The sequence below is a fragment of the Artemia sp. Qi Xiang Cuo genome, chromosome 21 (assembly GCF_049724085.1).
Source record: "Artemia sp. Qi Xiang Cuo chromosome 21, ASM4972408v1, whole genome shotgun sequence".
Taxonomy (NCBI): Eukaryota; Metazoa; Arthropoda; class Branchiopoda; order Anostraca; family Artemiidae; genus Artemia; species Artemia sp. Qi Xiang Cuo.
The window spans coordinates 1,031,670-1,052,255 of record NC_142814.1 but is presented as its reverse complement, the minus strand read 5'-3'; the positions used below and the strand labels follow the sequence as shown (position 1 = coordinate 1,052,255).

General features: G+C 35.7%; 1 protein-coding gene across 1 annotated transcript in view; it reads left to right on the top strand.

The window, feature by feature from the left end:
• Positions 1–20,586, top strand: part of Pi3K21B (phosphatidylinositol 3-kinase regulatory subunit alpha) — a 293,295-nt gene that overhangs the window by 152,338 nt on the left and 120,371 nt on the right. Inside the window, exon 6 of the mRNA XM_089106583.1 lies at positions 13,795–13,929. Coding sequence (XP_088962709.1) covers positions 13,795–13,929 — 135 coding nt within the window. The remainder of the gene's footprint in view (positions 1–13,794; positions 13,930–20,586) is intronic.

Genomic DNA, 20,586 nt, shown 5'->3' with positions numbered 1-20,586 from the left:
AATGCCTTGTTTGGTTATTTCGTTGATAACGTAGACGTTTTTTAAATCAAAAACCGCGTCAAAATTTACTGTTCAGTTTTTGCAACTGAAGAGTATTTCAAAGTTAAAATATTTTGAAAATTTATCTGCTTCAATAGCTACACATTTATCGTGGAATCATCAATCACTCAGTTGTTTCTTCTCCATAAAAAGAAACTGTGATGTAAGAATTTCGAAACGCATAAATAATAAAACTTTCAAATGCTTATACCTCTGCAAATACCTACCTGCCCCCAAACAGTGAATGGAAAAGTTGCCGAATATGTTTTGATTCTAGATCAAGTGGTAAGTTTATTTTGCAAAGAAAAAAAATCCAGCTGCCTTCAAATTGATCATTCATTTAGATGAAAATGGGTTTAAAAACCGTTCTTGTTGATTGAACTGAAAAACAAGTTTTTTTTTCAGTTGAAAGTAAAAAGCAACAATTTGAAGTAAGAAGAAAAACTATTCCTGAAACACAGTGGCCCTTTAATTGGAATAAGAATCACTTTGTGGCCCTTTAAGAATCACTTTTATACAGTACTACCAATCTTTCGTATAAAAAAGGGAAGGACTGAGGAGGGAGAAGCCCCCCCTCATATATTGAAAAATTGATGTTTATTTCAAGTTTTAATATTGCTCTTTTCTCCTTTCAGGTGAAAAAACAAGGTTTTTCAAATGAAAGTAAGGAGCAAAATCAAAACTTAACGAGGGCGGTTGCCCTCCTCAGAACTCCTTCACGCTGAAGTTTTTTAGTATTAAAAACGATAGCTTCTTGTTGTTCTAATTAAACGGCCCTTGTCTTTCTGGAGTCGCTCTTAAAGAATAGGGACAAAAATTCAACTTTTAGTGTAAAGAGTGAGGCATTGAGAGGGGGACCATCTCCATATACGTAATAATTTCTGTTCGTTTTAAGTTTTGATGCTGCTCCTTACTTTGAGTTGAAAATACTTTGTTTATTTAATTTGTGATCGTTTTTTAAATAATGTCGGGAAATCTGGCTCCGCCTCAATTGAAAATTCCTCCCCCCCCCCACGGAAAATCCCTCCATGCAAAGTTCCTACCACGTGAAATACCCCCCCCCTCCTCCGGCAGGAAAAATTCTCCTAGACCATTTCATTCTCGCTGAAAGCTCCCCCCGGATAATTTCTTGCAAACGATTCCGGCTGAAAAATTTTCTTGGCACACTTTCATTTGAAAAAGACTTAAATTTCTAATTGTTTTTCAAATCATGCCGGAAATCCCCCTCCGTGGAAAATTTTGAATGTTTTTATAAGTCTTTTCCCCAAATTCGGTAACTATTGGGCTGAGTCGCTCCCTTACTAACACTACGTGATCACGAACTGTTTGATTTAAATTATTGTGCATCTGCTAGTGGGGCAGAGGTTTCACTGATACATCCTGTTAAGTAAATTATCTCATTTTCGTCTACAAATGGTTGTGCTGCCAAAAAATAGCCTGCAGTGTATTGGAGAGATAATCCGATCGGCCTCGACTCTTAAAAAGGAAACACCACCCCTTCTACACGAAGCGACCAGGTGGGAAATAATGCATGAAAGACACTAGGCTCTTTTCTAAGCTAAAATCACAGTAGAAATATCTAGATATCCCTACTGGGGTTAAACTTCGAGTATTTGTTTACATATCCAAATCTTGTAGTATACTCGCAAACCCTGTATGGTCGCAGTGATATAGAAGTATTAAAGAAAAATATTACTTTTCAAAATAATTTTAATCAATTAAAATAATTAAAAATATTATTTAATGAAGAAATAACTTTACGTCACAATTACCAATTTAGTATATTAGAATTTGGATTCAGGTGTGAGTCCACCATCTACTTAGAGGTGGTTGCCCTGGGTGCAAAAGTTTTAGGGGCGCAAAATTTCAAATAAATAATCTAGCGGTTATAATCATTTTGTTGTTTTGAAGTTTTATTTTTATTAAATTGAATTAAAGGGTGCAGTTGATAAATAAAAGTAACTAATAAACTTCTAATTAATTAATAAAATATATAAAAAATAATTAATCAAAACTAAATATAAATAATAAGATAAAAATAATTATTAATCAAATAATAAATCGAAAATAATTTTGTTAATAAATGAAAACTCTGTTAAAAATTAGGCCTGAAATTTTTGTGGGCGACAGGGGAGGGGGACACTAATCAAGATTTTATCCCGAGTGCAAGAGAAGACAGAGCCCCTGTATCTATTGCTATGAATTGGAAGGATCTTAATATTCAAACTAGATTAAGAACTCTTGCCACTGTGTGATATTTTTGGTGATGGATTGGGACATTTTCTTTTTAGATGCTATCAATTTATCATTTTTAGTGGAAATTTAGTTACTATTGGTAATAACGAGCTACTATTAGGTATCCTTAAATCAACCTCTACTAGACATATAGTAGCATAGGCAATTTTTCTTTTAAAGATTTAGAGTCCCTTAAATAAGAAGATTTTTTCATTAATTCCTATTTGTCTTGTGTTTGGTTTGATCAAATTTGAAATGTAAATATATATCCCTACGTCTTTTTTTGACACCATAGACTGATAACTAATGACGAAAGAACTAAGCAAATTTTTGCTTAGTTCTTATTCGTGCTTAGCGTTTTTTTTTTTTTTTTTTTTTTTTTTTTTTTTTTTTTTTTTTTTTTTTTGGCTTAATAACTATTTGTTATTTATTAACCGGTTAGTCTCCAGGGGGTTACCCTGTTTGCTCCCCCCCCCTTCAAAAACGCCTCGTACAAAAGTATCAGAACTGTGATTTCGCAGAATCAGCCTTGGTAATGAAGATTTTTTGTGTAACACACCCCTTTGAACAGAATCTTGGATACGGCCCCGTTTACTACTGCAGGACATACCATCCAGGAAATGAACATGAGTAGGTTAGGGGCTTCAGGATTGTTTCCATTCAGGCGCCAGGGTCCAACCTTTAAGTTCTTATGTTGTTAATATAATTTACTTATTTTTCGCCTTATTTCGAATTTGCACCCTCTTTCCACCGCAAATAAATTCCTAAATAGGTGTTTGATCGCTCTTTTATTTTGCATCTTCAAATATCCCGCTTTCATTTTTTCATTTCTCTGTGTTTAGCCTTAAAGGCGAGTGTGCCCATGAAAGAATTCTCAAGATTCATCCAAGCCTCTTTTGGTAGATATCTCCTCCTTATCAAAAAAGAGCAAAAAGTCCAAATATCTGAGTCTTGAAAAGCCCTAAAATATTGGTATTTATCCACGTGGAGGACATTCTTAAAGCCAGGGACACGCGTCGCTTAAAAAGGCAGCTTCTGAGGTGGAAGTGATATGTACAAAATCCCATAACAAAAATGTGATTTCATTGAAAAAAAACTGTTGCATTAACTGTTGTATGTCCCATTTCATTTGTAAAGTTAGCGTTGTTGCCCCAATGTAAATTCCAATGGCACAGCATAGAACTGCATCCAAACAGGCACGTGCGTGGGGAAACCCCGGGGCCCATTAATCCTGGAATTTCAATGTTTACGATTTTCTGCGTAATTTCTTTTGTTTCTCGCATAGTTCGTCTGTTTTGGGGGGGTTGTTTTCAATTTGCCCTTCCTCAACCGTTCCCCGATTTAAGTTCCTGCGCTCGTTCTTGGGTCCATCAGATCTCTCAAGAATCTGAAATAATATTCGTCTGCTTTAAGCTAAGGGGATCATCTTTGGTTGATGCTATATTAAACTAAAATGGAAGGGAAAAGATACGAATGTCCTAAGAACTTGTTGTGGTAGCAAAAGTAAATTGTGAGACTTCTAGACTTCATGACGCCTCTCAAAACATAACTCAAATTAGTTTACAACGACAAAAACCGTAGTTATGGTTGAAGACCTCAAAATATAAACAAGCTTGCCTTCACCATCTCCTTTCAAAATGTTATTCGTGCTAAAAAAATAACATTAAATTAAAAAAAAAAATTAAAAAAAAAAAAAAAAAATAAAAAAAAAAGACAACAAACTTGTGTATGAGTAAAACGTATTAGGCAATTGTAGAGCTTAACTGTTTCTGATTAATATTTAAAAAATTAGCTTGTTCTTAAGCTTAAAGCAAATGTGATGTTTGTAGAATGGCTAATATGCCTATTGGAGTGAGTCCAAAGAGTGAATTTTGGCAGCTGTCTTTGCAAAGTAAGGACAGGTTGTTGAATACGTCCATAGGCTAGCAGGATTTCTTCCTGCTTAAAATATTGAAGAAAAGATACGATTGTTTTGGTACAACCAAGCGGCCTATACAACGCACGTAGGCAAGGGGATGGGGGAGAATCCGTGTAAGATTGATCTTACAGAACACCTTCCTGGTAAAATCAAAAGTCAAAGGCTTATATACTCTTTTTCACTGGGAAGATCCTTTACTGGAAAAAAGTCAGATGACCTCTCGAGTCTTCGAGTCGAGAATTCTCCAGTGCCAGTGTCCTGTCATGTTAAATGCAACTCAGAGCGCAACGGTTGTGCATATGTTTGTTTTTGGCTCGAAGAAACCTAATCCGCAAATTTGTCCCTGGGCCACGTCCGTCAAAAGAGCAGATAAATGATGTATTAGTAGGAAATTATTATGTGGGGGCTGCCATGGCGTCAATAAAATTAATAAAGCTGTCCCCAATGCTGATAAACCACTTTCCTCACATAACTTTGTTGACTTTATTGCTGTCTGAAATTAAGTTGAACTTTATTCAACTTTTTCAAGATTAATTCAGTTATTTGCTATGAAAAATTAGTGTAGAGTCAAAAAGGTAAAATTCTTGTGTGAATGGGACACAATTCATGGTTTGCAATTTCACGAAAAACTTATTAACTTTGATGACGCCATGGGAGCCTTGCATTAGAGCAGTCGGGCTTGGGGAGAGTGATGCTGGATATCCCCCAAGTGCTTGTGTGAGGCAAAACCTCTGCACCCTTGAGAATAATTAAAACTCTGATATAGAATTATTAAGACATTTTCGAAAGATTTAAGCTGGCACTAATCCGTAGAGTTTTGGCAAAAGGGTATAAGTCCACTTTTCCTAATTCTACAGGAGAGCAAAATGAAAATGAAAACGCGCAATGAAAATATCTTTCTCACAAATCAGAGTTTAAGAAAGTTGAAACTTCAAAGACTGATTCCTTGGTAACTCTTCCATCGGAATTTACTGGATATGTCCAAATTGCTAAATTGTTCGTTTCGATGAAGATAAGGCATGTACGCCCTTTTTTTACGCCCGTTTGAAATTTTTTTTAACTTGGTCCTAATAAGAGATAAGCCCATTTTAAATAGACCAATTGATAGATCTCTTCGAGTTCTTTTGAACCATATGCTTAACTAATTTTCAGGAAAAGGTGGACTTAGACCCTTTTTGTAAAAGGCCGCAGTAACTTTCTATTACAAAATTGCCGCAAAAAAAGGATAGGCTTTATTTTAACATTGTTTTGAAGCTTTTGAATAACGGCAACATGGAATCTGAAAACCCCTTCGATACTCGGGATTTCCGAGAAACCATTGAATATAATTCGATAGTTTGGCTTGACGTCAATTCTTATTCTTAACTGATTGAATTTATTACTAAGCACGGAGTATTTCTGTTTCTTCCTTGAATGATATAAGCTTGTTATGTAAGGTATTACCTATGACTGTGAATAGCCAGTCACTTGTGCTTTTTGATTTTGCTAAGGCTTCTTTTTAAAGTTCAATATTGTGAAACATTTTGGTTTTCACACTGAATCTCTTGTTTTATTCAGAGTATGTGTAAGATAAAAATCTGCCTCTGGTCGTAGAAAAATATGGGCAAACTATGTGTGAAAAGGATGACATTTATGCAAGAAGAAATTTTGAGGGTGTTGGGCATGTCCATATCCAGGATTTTTTTTTTTGGGGGGGGGGGTGAAGGGATGTAATAATGAGACATTGATAATTTGAGCATGTAGTGCCCTAAAATTCGGAAAAATTCACGATTTCATAGGGATCTGGTCTCGAAGTCCCCTCCCCCCTGTGTTCGTCCTTGAAGGGGGTTGGGCATATAGAAAAAAGCAGGTGAATTACATGGAAGATATGGGAAAATATGGGGAAACTCTTAGAAATAATATGTTTATGCGCTAAGCTAAATACCATTCAATTAATTATGGTTCATTTACTTACAGAAAACGCACAAAAGAGGCAAAAAAAAAACAGAAAATAACTTTCACTGAGTTTTAATGCTAAATTTTCATAAGATTAAGGTAGTTTATTTAGATTAAGTTCAGCACTGTGTTGATTTGCTTTCAAATTATAAGCAACATAAAAAGACGTTACTAGCTTTGAGTGCATATGCCTTTTTATGTATTGCTCTGGGCGATGAAGCTAATTTCTTATGTTTCCATATTATTTCAATAGTCTTATTTTCCCCTATTACTTCAATAGTATTTTCCCCTGTAATTTGCCTATTTCTGGCACTTTTTCGAAGCTTCATCCCCTTCTCCTCCAAAACAAAGTCCTTCATAAGTAGCCTACCTCTCATCGCTTACTTTGACTCTGGGCCATCCGTTTAGCAGTGATAATCAAATGATTTAGTAGTAAAGGCTTGGAAACATGTTATTTTATTTTAAAACTGCAATTTAGGAGAACGCTATAGCTCAGAGGCGACAATAGGATGATGTAGGGCATTTGCCCGCCCCTTCAATTTAAAAAAAAATGCCTTTATGACTATTTTTATGTAAAATTAAAGAAACAATACAATTTCCCCCCCTCTATAGATTTTGACAACTACATTTTGCCCCATTCTAGTGTATTTTCGTGAATTGATGCTACTACTATAGTTATCTATCATATCTTCATATTTATTGCACTTTTAGTATAGCTTAAATGGCTAATATTCCTGGAAATAGAGGGAGGGGATAATCCCAAGATTATCTTTGGATTACCACAGATAATGTTGAGAAAATGTGGAAAATGATCGGACCCATGCTGATGTTTAGGGGTGTGGGGCTACCCCTAAGCCCCCTGCCTGAGGCTTATAAGAGGGGGCTTGTTTTAGTTTTAAATTGTCCTCCATTCCAGGAAATACATAGGCCTACCTGCCTAGTTTTAGAAAAACCTCCCTCAAACTTCTTTTCACCCCCTCCCCTCCTGAAAGCCCTAACTGTGTAGTGTGTACGTTGTGTGGGAACCAATAGCCCTTTTCATCTTTTCATTTTTTTCTAAGACCCAATTTAGAAATAAAAAGAAGGGCGATTTAAAATTGAATAATCACAAAATGAAATTCTCTTCAAAGAAAAAGTTTACCCATTATAAGGGACTGCTAAACCCCCTTTTAGGAACAAAGGCATTTCTTAAATTTTTTTGGTCTTTTAAGCCTCAAGCTTTGAAAAAGCCAGTTTGCATATCAATAAGATGTAAACACAAGTGGAGGGCTAAAATAGGGGAAGATTGACAATGTAATACCTTTTACGTGCTATTCCTCTTATCCTCTTAGAAAAAAAGTTAAAAGATAACATTTTGTCATTTGTGATGGTGACTAATTGCATTTGTATTCCTATTTAGCGGAGGGGGAATTGTTAAATAGCTTTATTCTTGAATAGAAAACATGGAAATTCCTTGTTAAAGGAAAAGAAAAAATGTTGTGAACAAGAAGAACAATGTGACGTGTCATACAAGAGGGATAACCGCACACATGCCAAAGTCTAGTTACTATCTATATCCTTTTTATAAAGGATTTATTTCAGGGTTGCCACCATTGTCAGTTCCTAAAGTGCTACTTTTGCCCAAATTTGTGTGCTACACAGCGATTTTCGATTCTATAGTAAAAAAATTGACTTAGTGCTAAAATAGCACTTTCGTGCAACAGGTTGCTACCCTGGTCTAAACCCGATCTCAAATCATTTATTAATGAAATATAAAAACTTGCATCCAAAAAATCTCGGGCCCAGGGGCCTGTTAACTGGGAAAACAAGCAAATTAACATCATTTGTAGGTTACTGAACTAAGCCTAGACAACAGTAAACAAGAAGTTCTGCTCACGTGAATGTTCTCACGAAGACAATCGATCTCCACACCACCCATCATCAACAACATCGAGAACCAACGTTAACATAAAAAACCAACTACGGTACTTGTCTATTATGTGGTACACACACGAGAAGTGCAGTTAGGTTAATCCTAATGAAATATAAACAAATTATGATGAAAACACGATACTTTAGCAACAAAATTATGAAAACTACATCAAAGAATTATGGTAGGGGGCCGCACAGAGCGCATTATATTAAATACCTAACCTAACACAGCTAAAATACCATCTATTTTCTTCAAACACTGACAAGAATAGACCGGTTATTGTCTGATCTGTAGATCCAAATTTTCTAGTGTGTTCGTTTAATGCACAAGTACCAAAACTACACTAAACCATTAAATAGCCAATTATAGATACTTGATTTATATAGCTTTACATTAATTTATCGCAGGAAGAGGCTGAATTAGGACTCAGGTACGTCTACGAGGCTTAAGCTCCTTTTCTCTTGTAGATGACTTCTCTTGTCATCAAACATCAAGTCATCAAGAGATGACTTCTCTTGTAGATGACTTCTCATCAAACATCAACACAATAGCAAGTCCACTCGGAACTTTAACAGAAGAAGTGTTTTAGGATTCAACAAATTTGTACGGTTGAAAGTCTTACTCAAGGAGGGGCACCAAAGTGTACGGGAGCAATCATTTTTTTTTGAATGGTGATACATCAGACCGTTCCAAAATCAAGGGGGTGTAATTTCTTCCAATAAAAATATAAAAAAGGTATTTTTCAAAATCCCAGTCACTTTGTACGCATTGATGGCTCCACGATGCTACTTGAAACTGAATTGAATTGCAGGTTTACAGGAGACACGTTTTGTTTGCATATTTACGACTTACTTCACGAAATCGTTTTTTTAATCCTTGCCACTTAGTTCATTGACGGATCTTATAATTGATCCAAACAGTGTTTGAAACCGAGGTTTATTGACCTGACACAAGTCAAAGATTAAACTTGTTTTTGAATCAAGTTGTATTTTATAGTTCTAAGACCGCACACGGAATTAAAGCAGGTCGCTGAACCTTTTTAATGAGATATAAAATCCCTCGAGTGTCGATTGAGAGTCGGCAGTTAGGTTGTTTTTTTCCTCCAACTTTTCATTCAATATTTCCATAGCATTTATAATCTGATTTCCTAGATTCATTCAAGTGCTTATTTGAAACATGAAGCAACGCTGAAAAGTCGACAGGATTGCCCTCGTCTCTTCAAAGTTTATTTTTGATAAACTTTTTGTGGCAATAACAGTATTGAATACTTGTTCGAAGTTTTGCAAAGCTAGGAAACAAGTTACTACAATCAGTTCCAAGAAGAAGTTGAAAATTGACGGTGTCATGTCACACAAAAGTCCTTAAAGTCATAAACGTTTAATGCAGACTTGTACGGGGGGGGGGTATTTCCTACAAGGTAAATTTCGAGGACCCAACTCTGGATGCAAGTACAGCGTCGGTAAAGGCCCATTCACACTGAGATTTAACCAATACCGAGGCAGGGGCGGATCCAGGATCTTTTAGGGGGGGGGGGGACCAAAATAGGTTGATCCGATAAACCTGTGTTAGGAGCAAGTTTAATTAACGCAAACTTGTGTTACTTAAGTATATTACACTACTTTAGACTACGTTAAGGAGGGCACCTCCCTCGCCCCTCCCCTGGATCCACCACTGTACCGAGGTTTAGCTAGAGGTAATTAGAGCCAATCAGATTTTTCCCACTTTTCCGATTGGCTCAAATTAGCGCTAACTAATTCCCAACATTAGCAGAATTTCATTGCGAATGGTCAAGACCGTATCCAGGGGGGGGGGTGAAACCCCTCCCCTGAAAACTGTTCTGCTCATAAAAACCACATGTATAAGACAAATTCTTGATGCTGTTTATTTTTTTGTAACCTCGCCCCGAAAAGATACCCCCTTCAAACGACAATCCTGGATAAGGTGCTGCTCTAAGTGTTTCGTCTTATGCAAAATCATGAACACCAGTGACGCGAGAGAAAAGTGTGTAGCAAATAATGCAGGTTCGGAGACATAAGGTCGTATACAGGGGGTGAGGGTTCGGGGTTTATACCCCCGAAATCATAAATTTTCCAGAGTTTATGGGCACATCTTATTCAAATTATAAACAAAGATTTGTTCTTTTGTTATCTCCTTCACCCCTTTCCACCCCGAGAACAAAAGACCTGAGTACGTGCTTCTGCAGAACCATTGATCACCATTGTATTTTCTGTTTTTACAAATTCTATTCATGGGATTGGGTTTACAATATACTTGTAAACTCTGTGTATCCCTGATTTACACTACCCTACCCCTAGTTAGTACTACCCCTACGAATTCGCAGCTCCAGGGGCAAGGGACCCGCGCAGAGGGTATCGGGGCTCGGGCCTTTTTGAAATCCTAAGTATTTTCGAATTTTTGGTTACTTCTTATACAAATTAAAAAATATTATTTGGTCAGTCGGAAAAGAAATCTGTGTATGTTTCAGACTAGTCCCAGTAAATTATCTAGTAGTTTGCCCAAAATTAGAGGTAGATTTTCAAAAAATCTACTATGGGGTTTGTAAAGCTAACTTTTATATTAATTTAGTTTATTCATCTCGAATTAATTGAAAAGATTATATTATAATATGCTATTGGCAGGTAAAAGAAAGAAACTTGCGTCACGATCAAACCGTAACTCAAAATGTATATTTTTTTTAGTTAACATTTATTTTTAATTATCTAAAAGAAGCATTTGCGTGATATATTAGCTAATCGTTAATTATACTCATGGCTTAGCAATTGAAATTTACTTTGAAATATTTATGGTTTTTCGTGTATTTTTCTAATTTTCTTCTCGAATAATTGCCGTTGTTTTTTTCATTTGCACTCTTTTTCCAATCCTTGGGTAACATGTATCTAAGTCATTAGCTCGAGTAGAACCCATTCATTTGAAATCAACAAGACATGTTATGTACTGAGTTTTTAAATTTGGATAATTATAGTGCTTTCAGTATAATCTATTTTTAGCAGCACATAATTTCTACTTGATGAATTATTTTCAGGCAAACATCTTTTTTAATGCATGCGGGTAGACCCAACGTTTTAATTATTTTTCATGTACGATATTTTTGTTAAAAGGGCATTAAGCATTATTACACAGGGTTGGTTACTTTATAATCCATACTTGTTTATTTTTTCCAAAACTCTTGGGTAACATGTAGCCAAGACATTGGCTGGAATAGAACCTTTTATTTGAATTTAACAAGACTTGTTGTATATTAACTTAGTTTAAATTTAGATAATTATAGGGGTTTTAGTATGGTCAATTTTTAGCAGCACACAATTTCTTTTTGGGGAATTATTTTGATGCAATTTTTTAATGTATGCGGGTAGACTCGTTTTATTTGTTTTTTATGTGGGGTATTTTTTATATGGGATAGAAAGCTTTATTATACAAGGTAGCTACCCTATAATTCATACTTGTTTATTTTTTCCCAAATCCTTGGGTGAAATGTAGCTAACTCATTAGCTCGAATATAGCCTATCATTTGAAATCAAGGGGACTTGGTTCTGCATTAACTTAGTTTTTGAGTTTGGGTAATTATAGAGGTTTCTGTGTGATCTATTTTTAGGAGCATAATTTATTCTTAAGTTGTTATTTCCAGGCTAATGTCATTTTTAATGAATGTGGGCAAACCTAAGATTAAAAACTTGCTTTTTTAATGATGGGCTAAAAAAAAAATTGCAAAAAATTATTTCTTATAACAGCGGCTTTCCTCTACTCTGAGCTTTTATTTCTTTTTTTAATTTTATTTGAAAAACCAAAAATTAAGCCCATTCTAATCTTACAAATTTATTTCTTCTAGTTTTCTTTTTAGTTATTAATGTTTAAGCCCTTATTTTATACAATCATTTTCAGGGGGGTAGCTTATTCACGAAACAAAGTCGTTGGTATCATTTAGCTATAAATGAAAGTTTCCCAATGACTCCAGGGACGTACTCAGGAACTCTTTTTTTTGGCGGGGGGGGGGTCTCTTCAATACTAAAAAAAAAGTTTCACGTACATCTTGAGTGTACCGTCCTATTATTTATTAGAATGGAACAAAATTACCGGATAGTTTTTTTTTTAATGCGTAATTTTCTGGCAATTTTTATTAGTATTTGGAGATATATCCAAACGGTAATTTGTGTTGGAAATGCATCTTTCCAACATGTATTTTGATTACCCATGCATCCTGACTTTTCTGCAAGGCGTCTCTCGAGTGATTGTTTGAAAAACTTGGTCTGAGGCCCCCTTCAGAATTAAAGATTTTTCATCGGCATGGACTCAACAAGCCGTAAATGCAAACCATGTAAATGAAATGAAATCCGTAAATGCAAACCATGGGGGAAGTGTAAGTCGTTGTGAATAATATATTTATTATAATATTGTGAAATTAATATTGTGAATAATATAGGATACGTACTGTGTTTTTTTAGTAGCTCATATTACAGTTTTAACCTGGGCTGTATTCAGGGTTTTTACTTGGCGAGAGGGGAGGGGGTGGCACCAAAAGAGGTTTTATTCAGGAGTTGGGGTTTAAAGGTTTTTCATATGTATTTTTAAAACCGATTTACGAGACGGAGAAATATTATATATGTTTTAATTTTTCTTTCTGTTAGGAGAAGTAGCCTTTTTACCTGTATTTTACAATCGCTTCAATCTTTTTGGCTACTAGAAAAAAACATTGATTTGGAATTGATAATGTAAAGGTCGTGTTTATTAATAAAGTAAAGTAAGTAAATAAGGTAACTTGGATAATTTTTAGCCTCCTAAAGACCATAAACTGTCATTTTTTTTTTCTTTTTTGGAAAATTAGAAATTATAACTTTGACTGGTGGAGACAGGCTCGTATGCATGTTGCCTTTTTATGGAGCCAATAATAATGGTATTACTAATTTAAAAAAAAAATATTTCCCCTGAGTATGTTCCTTGGTAGAAAGTTGCAGTTGACCAGAATCTCAAAGATTAGTGTAAAAAAGTACTAGGTTTTATTTATTTATTTATTTTTGTCTTTTTTTTATCTTATGAGCAAGCTGGCCTTTTGTCTATTACAAAAGTATACAAACATTGACAGGTTTAACTTATTTGGAACACCGTTGAGTTTTACCTACGAGGGGTTAAGTTTATAAAGATATCTCCTTTGGTAAGGTAAAGTTTAAGGCATTGAATTTTACAGTCCCTACCAACGGTCTGTTTCGTGGTCCTTCAGCCAGGAAATGTAATGGGGGGGGGGGCTAGGTGCCAGCCATCCTGTTTACCTTCCCCAGATTTCTTCAGGTACTCATTTAGTGATGAGTATTCTGAATGAGCTTACAGTCACGTCGCTAACTCTAGTTCCATAATAATTGGGTACACCAGGATTCGAACCCTCGTCCACTCGGAAAAAGGGTCCTAAATACAGCGCACCAATCCATTCGGCTATGCTTCCTTCAACAGTCATACTGAAATTATATGGAGAAGGAGCTAGCTGAAGTCAGGAAGGAAAATGTATAATAAAAACAGGTAAATAATAATAAAAGCTATTTTTCTTCATAATTTCTTTTTAACTCTAGTTCCAAACCAAATAACCAGCAACACCAGGACTTGAACCCCCTGTCCTCAGGGACAAACTCTTTCAAGTTTAACGTGCTAACCACTCGGCTGGGATGGCCTCTGAGCCCCCCCCCCCAAAAAAAAAGTTTTGGTATTCAATTTGACAGCGTTTTATAATTGAATTACATTTCATTTTCAGCCAATAGCCCAATGGTCTTCAAGTCAAGTGACGGAATGGCTAGCAAGTGTGAGTTTGTTTCGGCATAGCGATTTGTTCCGGTCAAAGGATATTAAAGGATCCGATTTGATAGCATTAGACAAAGATAAACTAGCAGTAAGTACTCGACTTCCTATTTTAGCAATTATTGGACTATTTTTATGTTGAAAGTATAATTTTGTATATCTTTTATATTTTATATATATATATATATATATATATATATATATATATATATATAAAATTTTATATAATAATAAATTATTATATATAATAAATATATATTTATATATTTGATAGCATTAGACAAAGATAAATTAGCAGTAAGTACTCGACTTCCTATTTTAGCAATTATTGGACTAGTTTTATGTTGAAAGTATAATTGTGTAGGCTATATCTTTTTTATATTTATCTTTTTTCAAGAAAACAATTTTCTTTTCGTTGCTTATGAGGTTATTGGAGTCGTTCAAATTTAAAAAAAAAATTGTAAGAAAATGGTTGAGTAGAGTTGTTCGTTTAGGCTAATTGTTCGATAGTTGCTAGCATATGTGTCAATATATCATGTTTATACGTAGAACTGTTCAAAAACTAAAGAGCTTCAAATTGCTCGGAATGGATTTAAAGCAACTACAGTCAACCTTCCTATTCCTGGGGCCACAGACCTACAAATGTATTCATGGGGGGTACCCTCTTTTAAGCTATTAGACTGTGTTGGAAATAAATTCAATTGTGCGCGCCTGGATGTGTCAAACAGTTCGTGGTAACGAACTGTAATTAAGGAGCAACCCGGCACAATAGTAACCGAAACTCTAAAAAAGGGAATTTTGATACCAGTATATACATCAAAAGAATTGGATTTTTATGCTTATTTCAAATATATAAGTTTCATCAAAACCCATCAAAAGTTACGAGCCTGAAACAATTTGCCTTATTTTCGAAAAAAGGGGGAGACGCCCCCTAAAAGTGACAGTATCTCAATGAAAACCAAACCATCAGATTCAGCGTATCAAAAAACCCTACTGTAGATGTTTCAAGCTCTTGTCTGCAAAAATGTGGAATAAGTGACCAAACAATTGGAGGGCAACTTGGCCCCCTCTCACGCTCATTTTTTCCCAAAGTCACCCAATCAAAATTTTGAGATAGCCATTTTGTTCAGGATAGTCGAAAATCTAATAACTATATTTTTGAGGATGACATAGTCCCCCACAGTTCCCGGGGGAAGGGCTGCAAGCTATGAACTTTGCCCATTGTTTATATAATAGTATTGGTTATTGGGAAGTACACAGACGTTTTCTGGAGGGATTTTTTCTGGTGGGTGGGGGGTCGGCGGAGGGGGTTACGTGGGAGGATGATTCCATGGAGGATGTTCCTTGGGCCTTGGGGAAGGGACATTTCTATGAAGGGGGCACCGGATTCTCAGCATTATTAAAAACAACGATCAGAAATTAAATAAAAAAACCGTTTTTTTTCAACTGAAAGTAAGGAGCAACATTAAAACTTAAAACTAACAGAAATTACTACTTATATGAGTGGGTTCGCCCCCTGGTCAATACCTCGCTCTTTACGCTAAAGTTTTTTTTAGTACTTTCATAAGAACTATCTATTCTAACTAAACAGCCTTTGTGATTCCAACAAAATTCGAACTTTAGCGTAAAGAGCGTGGTATTGACTAGGGGGTGAAACCCCTCATACTTACTTACTTACTTAGGTCCTCCTACGCCGGGGGGCGCATCAGGCAGCAACAGTGGGTCGCCACGACGACCTGTCCTGAGCCTTCAACCATAGCTCCTCCAACGAGGACCTCGCCAGCTTCGCCTCCTTCATTAGCGACCTGCCAAGGGTCCTTTTCGGTCTCCCTAATTTGCAGAGACCGGGGGGGTATCCAACACCATACGTCGTGCGGCAGCCTTCCTTCCCCCATTCGCACCATATGCCCCCAATACATCCATCATCGCTTTCTAATGAGATGAAGGATGGGGGTATGACTTGTCATACGATAGATTTCATCATTTCGTATTCTTTCCGTCCAATTATTGTAGAATGCCTGGAGTCGTCGTTCTAGCTGAGCAGTGATGCTCCAAGTTTCGCAGCCGTACGTAAGGACAGAGACCACATTGCCCCCCTCAATATACGGAACCCCCTCATATACGTAATAATTTCTGTTCGTTTGAAGTTTTAATGTTGCTCCTTACTTTCGGTTGAAAAAACTTGTGTTTTTTTTATTTAATACATTTGAGATTCAAATTAAATGATCTGGAACTCCTCGCTTGTTTAAGGTCAAACATGCGCAAGCACACCGCAGCTTGTATAGCTCATGTCGAATTCTTTAAATTGGTTAAATGATTGGTTTTATTATATATTATTTGTGCTATCATAGGGGTGGTGGGTAAACTGTTTGACTGAAAAAAAAAATCGCCATTGATTTTGGGGAAAGAAAGACTTACCATCCAGATGTTTTGGTATGAAAATAAGGCACGTACGCTGTAGTTTTATCCTAAGGGGACAATTAAAAGAAAACGACAATTTAAAAAAATGACCCAAAATTTTGGAAAATCTAAGATATGTGGGAGTGGGGGTAAAGTCCCCTTCTGGTGAAGACTAGGGAAAAACTATTTCCTGCATCAAATTTATTCGCTTCTCTTAAAATAGCGATTGTTTGCACCTATTCATGTTTATTATTCATGCAAATTGAGTTTAGCTCGTTTGCCATCGTGCGTTCACAAAAAAAAAACAGTATTTACTGTTGCTAACCGAACTATAAGATCGCCTAAAGGTTTAAAAGTAAAACTAGTAATAGATAACGTGATTCTTATCTTTATTGGTAATGTATGTAAAGCAAGAGTTTTTTTTTGAAGCATACACAAGGAAGGTTAGTGAGTGGTTTTGATTAGCGATGGGTTAGTAGCTTCTTTCTTCTAGATATTGAATATTGTTACTCAGTAACGACGGAACTTGGCAACAAAATGGCTGCAGTAAATCAAAAGCCATCAAAATAAAGGCTCGGTTGATTGCTTAGCCCATTTTTTCATATTTTATTTGGTTTATTTGGTTTTCATATTTTATTTGGTTTTCATGTTTTATTTGGTTTTTATATTTTACTTGGTTTTATGCTGTGCTTTAAAGTTCTGGCTTTCAAAAGATGTTACAGTTTCAGAGCCAACAGAGAAGTTTGGGGTGCTTTGAAAAGCTGAAAATTCTTTAACACCCTGAGTAGATATGACGAAACCTGGGAAAAAATGAACTTTTGCAACGTTAATCACTTGGGAAATTTTGTCCTACCCTCCCATCTTCTCAACAGAAAATTTTCTGTGAGCGCCCTTGTCCTTTTTTATTGCACACATTGGTCCCCTCCCCCTCCCTGTATCAATTTCTGTACTATGTCCTCGTTATGTTAATTTTAACTTTTTTTCATATTTAACGAGTTTTTTCTATTGTAACTGCTTTTTTGGTAGCAGGCTACTTCTCAAGAATGAAACAAGTATTATAATTAATGATTAAGGAATAAAATATTTAACCCTAGTGACCCCCTCCTCCCCAAATAATATTAAAGGACTTCCATAAAAAAAATTTGTGACAGATATATTAAAATAATAAAAAAATAAAAACAAATTTGAATATGACTTAAATCACACTTACGTTTCAAACATGAGGCAATTTCAATGACTGGTTCTATATAAGTATTATTTTAAAAAAAAACTACGTTTTCTAAAGATTGACTTAGGTTTATTTAAAAGGTCAACCCTTAAAAAACGTAAAGGATTTAAGAAGCACAGCTGGGGGGCTGCCACCCCCAACATCCCTCGCATTAACAGGCTTTAAATAAAAAAAAAGTTCTTTAAAATGAAATTAGTGAGTGACATTAAATATTAAAAAGAACAGAAATTATTACTTATATGAAAGAGGCTGTGCCCTCCTCAACGCCTCGCTCTTTACGCTAAAGTTTGACTTTCTCACAACTCTTTTTTTAAACAATAAAACTTTAGCGTAAAGAGCGAGGCGTTGAGGAGGGCACAGCCCCTTTCATATACGGAATAATTTCTGTTCGTTTTAAGATTTAATTTTTTCGGTTTTAATTTTTTTCGGATAATTTTTTCGGTCTGAAAATATCAAAAGGCCCTAACAGGTCGAATTCTGCTTCGAATGAGTCCTCATTCACCCGGATCAGTTGCCAACTGTGGCCTGTAGGCTTGGATAACAAGAAAAAAAAAGAGAAATGAAGTTTAAGTGGCTATATTTGGTATTTTGAAAACAGGGAAGGAGTGATTGGATTGAGCTGAAATTTCGAGGATAAGCTCTCGGGTCCTAGGAAAGCTTAACCTCTAAATTTCAGCCCAATCGGACAACGTTAAAGGGGGGCTGTGGTGGGAGGGTCGAAACTTCCGGCCCAGTTTACCCCATGAAGATAAAGTCGGAGGAGGATTAAATTTTGCACGTTTCTTAGTTTGAGCTTGGGCTACAAAATGTGATCACCGCCGTCTCTCTGCGACCTCTAGGACCTGAAATCGCTTAACATTGTGGTGGGTCGCCTCTTTATAGAGGCACAAATGTGCCTCCTTGATATACCACAGTATAACACATAATTCTTTTGAAGTCTTTGAATCCCTGCTTGTAAAGCATCACTTTTGGCATATCAAACAGTTCGTTACCACGAACTGTAAGTAAGGAGCGACCCGGCTCAATGGTAACCGAAACTCTAGAAAACGGGTTTTTGATACCAATAGATATATCAAAAGAATCAGATTTCAATGCTGATTTCAAATATATAACTTTCATCAAGTTTAGTGCTACCCATCAAAAGTTACGCGCCTGAGAAAATTTGGCTGATTTTCGCAAAAAGGGGGAAAGACCCCCAAAAATTATTGAACCTTAATGAAAATCGTACCATTATATTCAGCGTATCATAGAACCCTACTGTAGAGGTTTCAAGCTCCTATCAACAAAAATGTGGAATTTTGCATTTTTTGCAATAATAAAGATCACAGATGCGTGTTTATTTGTTTTTTTTTTTGTTTTGTTTTTTTCCCCAGAGGTGTTTTGATCAACCCAGTGGTATTAGAATGTCGTGGGAGGGCTCATTCGGACGTAAATTAAAATTTCTAGATCCCTTTTTGAGTGACAAAAAAAAATTGAGGGCAACTAGGCCCCCTCCCACGCTCATTTTTTTACCAAAGTCACCCGATCAAAATTTTGAGATAGCCATTTTGTTCAGCAGGGTCGAAAATATGATAAAAATGTCTTTTAGGATGACTTGATCCCCCAAAGTCCCCAGGGGGAGGGCTGAAAGTTATGAACTTTACTCAATGTTAACATATAGTATTGGTTATTGGGAAGTAGGCCTATACAGACTTTTTCAGAGGAGATTTTTTCTGGTAGGTGGGGGAAGGAGAGGGTCGGGGGCTATATGGAAGGATCTTTCCATGAAGGAAGTTTTCATGGGGGAAGGGAAATTGCCATGAAGGGGGCGCCGGACTTGCCAGCATTATTTATTGGTTATTGGGAAGTATACAACCATTTTCAGGAAGGATTTTTTCTGGAGGGGGGGCTAGAGGAGGGGATTACTCTGGAGAATATTTCCGTGGAGGATGTTTCTTTGGGGTAAGGGACATTTCTATGAAGGGGGGCGCCAGATTTCCAAGCATTATTTAAGAAACGATCAGAAGTTAAATAAAAAAAAAAACAAGTTTTTTCAACTGAAATGTAAGAAGGAATATTAGAACTTAAAACGAACAGAAATTATAACGTATGTGAGGGGGTTCTCCCCCAAGTCAATACCTCGCTCTTTACGCTACAGTTTTTTTTAGTGCTTTCAAAAGAGCCTATCTATTCTAATTAAACGGCCTTTGTGATTCAGGGGTTTGTGAATCAAAATTTTTTTTAAATTTTAACGTAAAGAGCGTGGTATTGACTAATGGGAGAACCCATTCATATAAGTAATAAAATATACGTAATAAAAAAAAAACAATAAAAAAACAAGCGATACGGCTCAATAGTAATCGAAACTTTTAAAAACGGAATTTTGATGTCAATAAATGTATCAAAAGAATGTGTTTATAATGCTGATCCTAAATATATAAATTTAATTAAGTTTAGTATTACTCATCAAAGGCTACGAGCCTGAGAAAATTTACTCGATTTTTTAAAGAGGGGGAAACATCCCCTACAAGTGAAAGAATTTTAATGAAAATCACACCGTCAGATTCAGCGTATCAGAAAACCCTATTACATAGGTTTCAAGCTCATATCTGCAAAAATCTGCAACTTTGTATTTTTTGCCAGAAGAAAAATATACGAATATAGAAGTTAGTTACGTAAGTTGATTTGTAAAGACATCCATTTATCAAAAGAAAAGTAAAATTTTTATGCAAATAAAAGCTGTATTAACTAAAAAACGATCAGAAATTAAATAAAAAAAACAAGTTTTTTAAACTGAAAGTAAGGAGCGACATTAAAACTTAAAACGAACAGAAATTATTCCGTATATGAAAGGGGCTGTCCCCTCCTCAACGCCTCGCTCTTTACGCTAAATTTTTTTATTGTTTTAAAAAATAGAGTTGTGAGAAAGTCAAACTTTTTATCGTTTTAAAAAATAAAGTTGTGAGACAGAGTCAAACTTTAGCGTAAAGAGCGAGGCGTTGAGGAGGGGACAGCCCCTTTCATATACGGAATAATTTCTGTTCGTTTTAAGTTTTAATGTCGCTCCTTACTTTCAGTTTAAAAAACTTGTTTTTTTTATTCAATTTCATATAAAGACAAGAGACGAGAAGAAAAAATCTA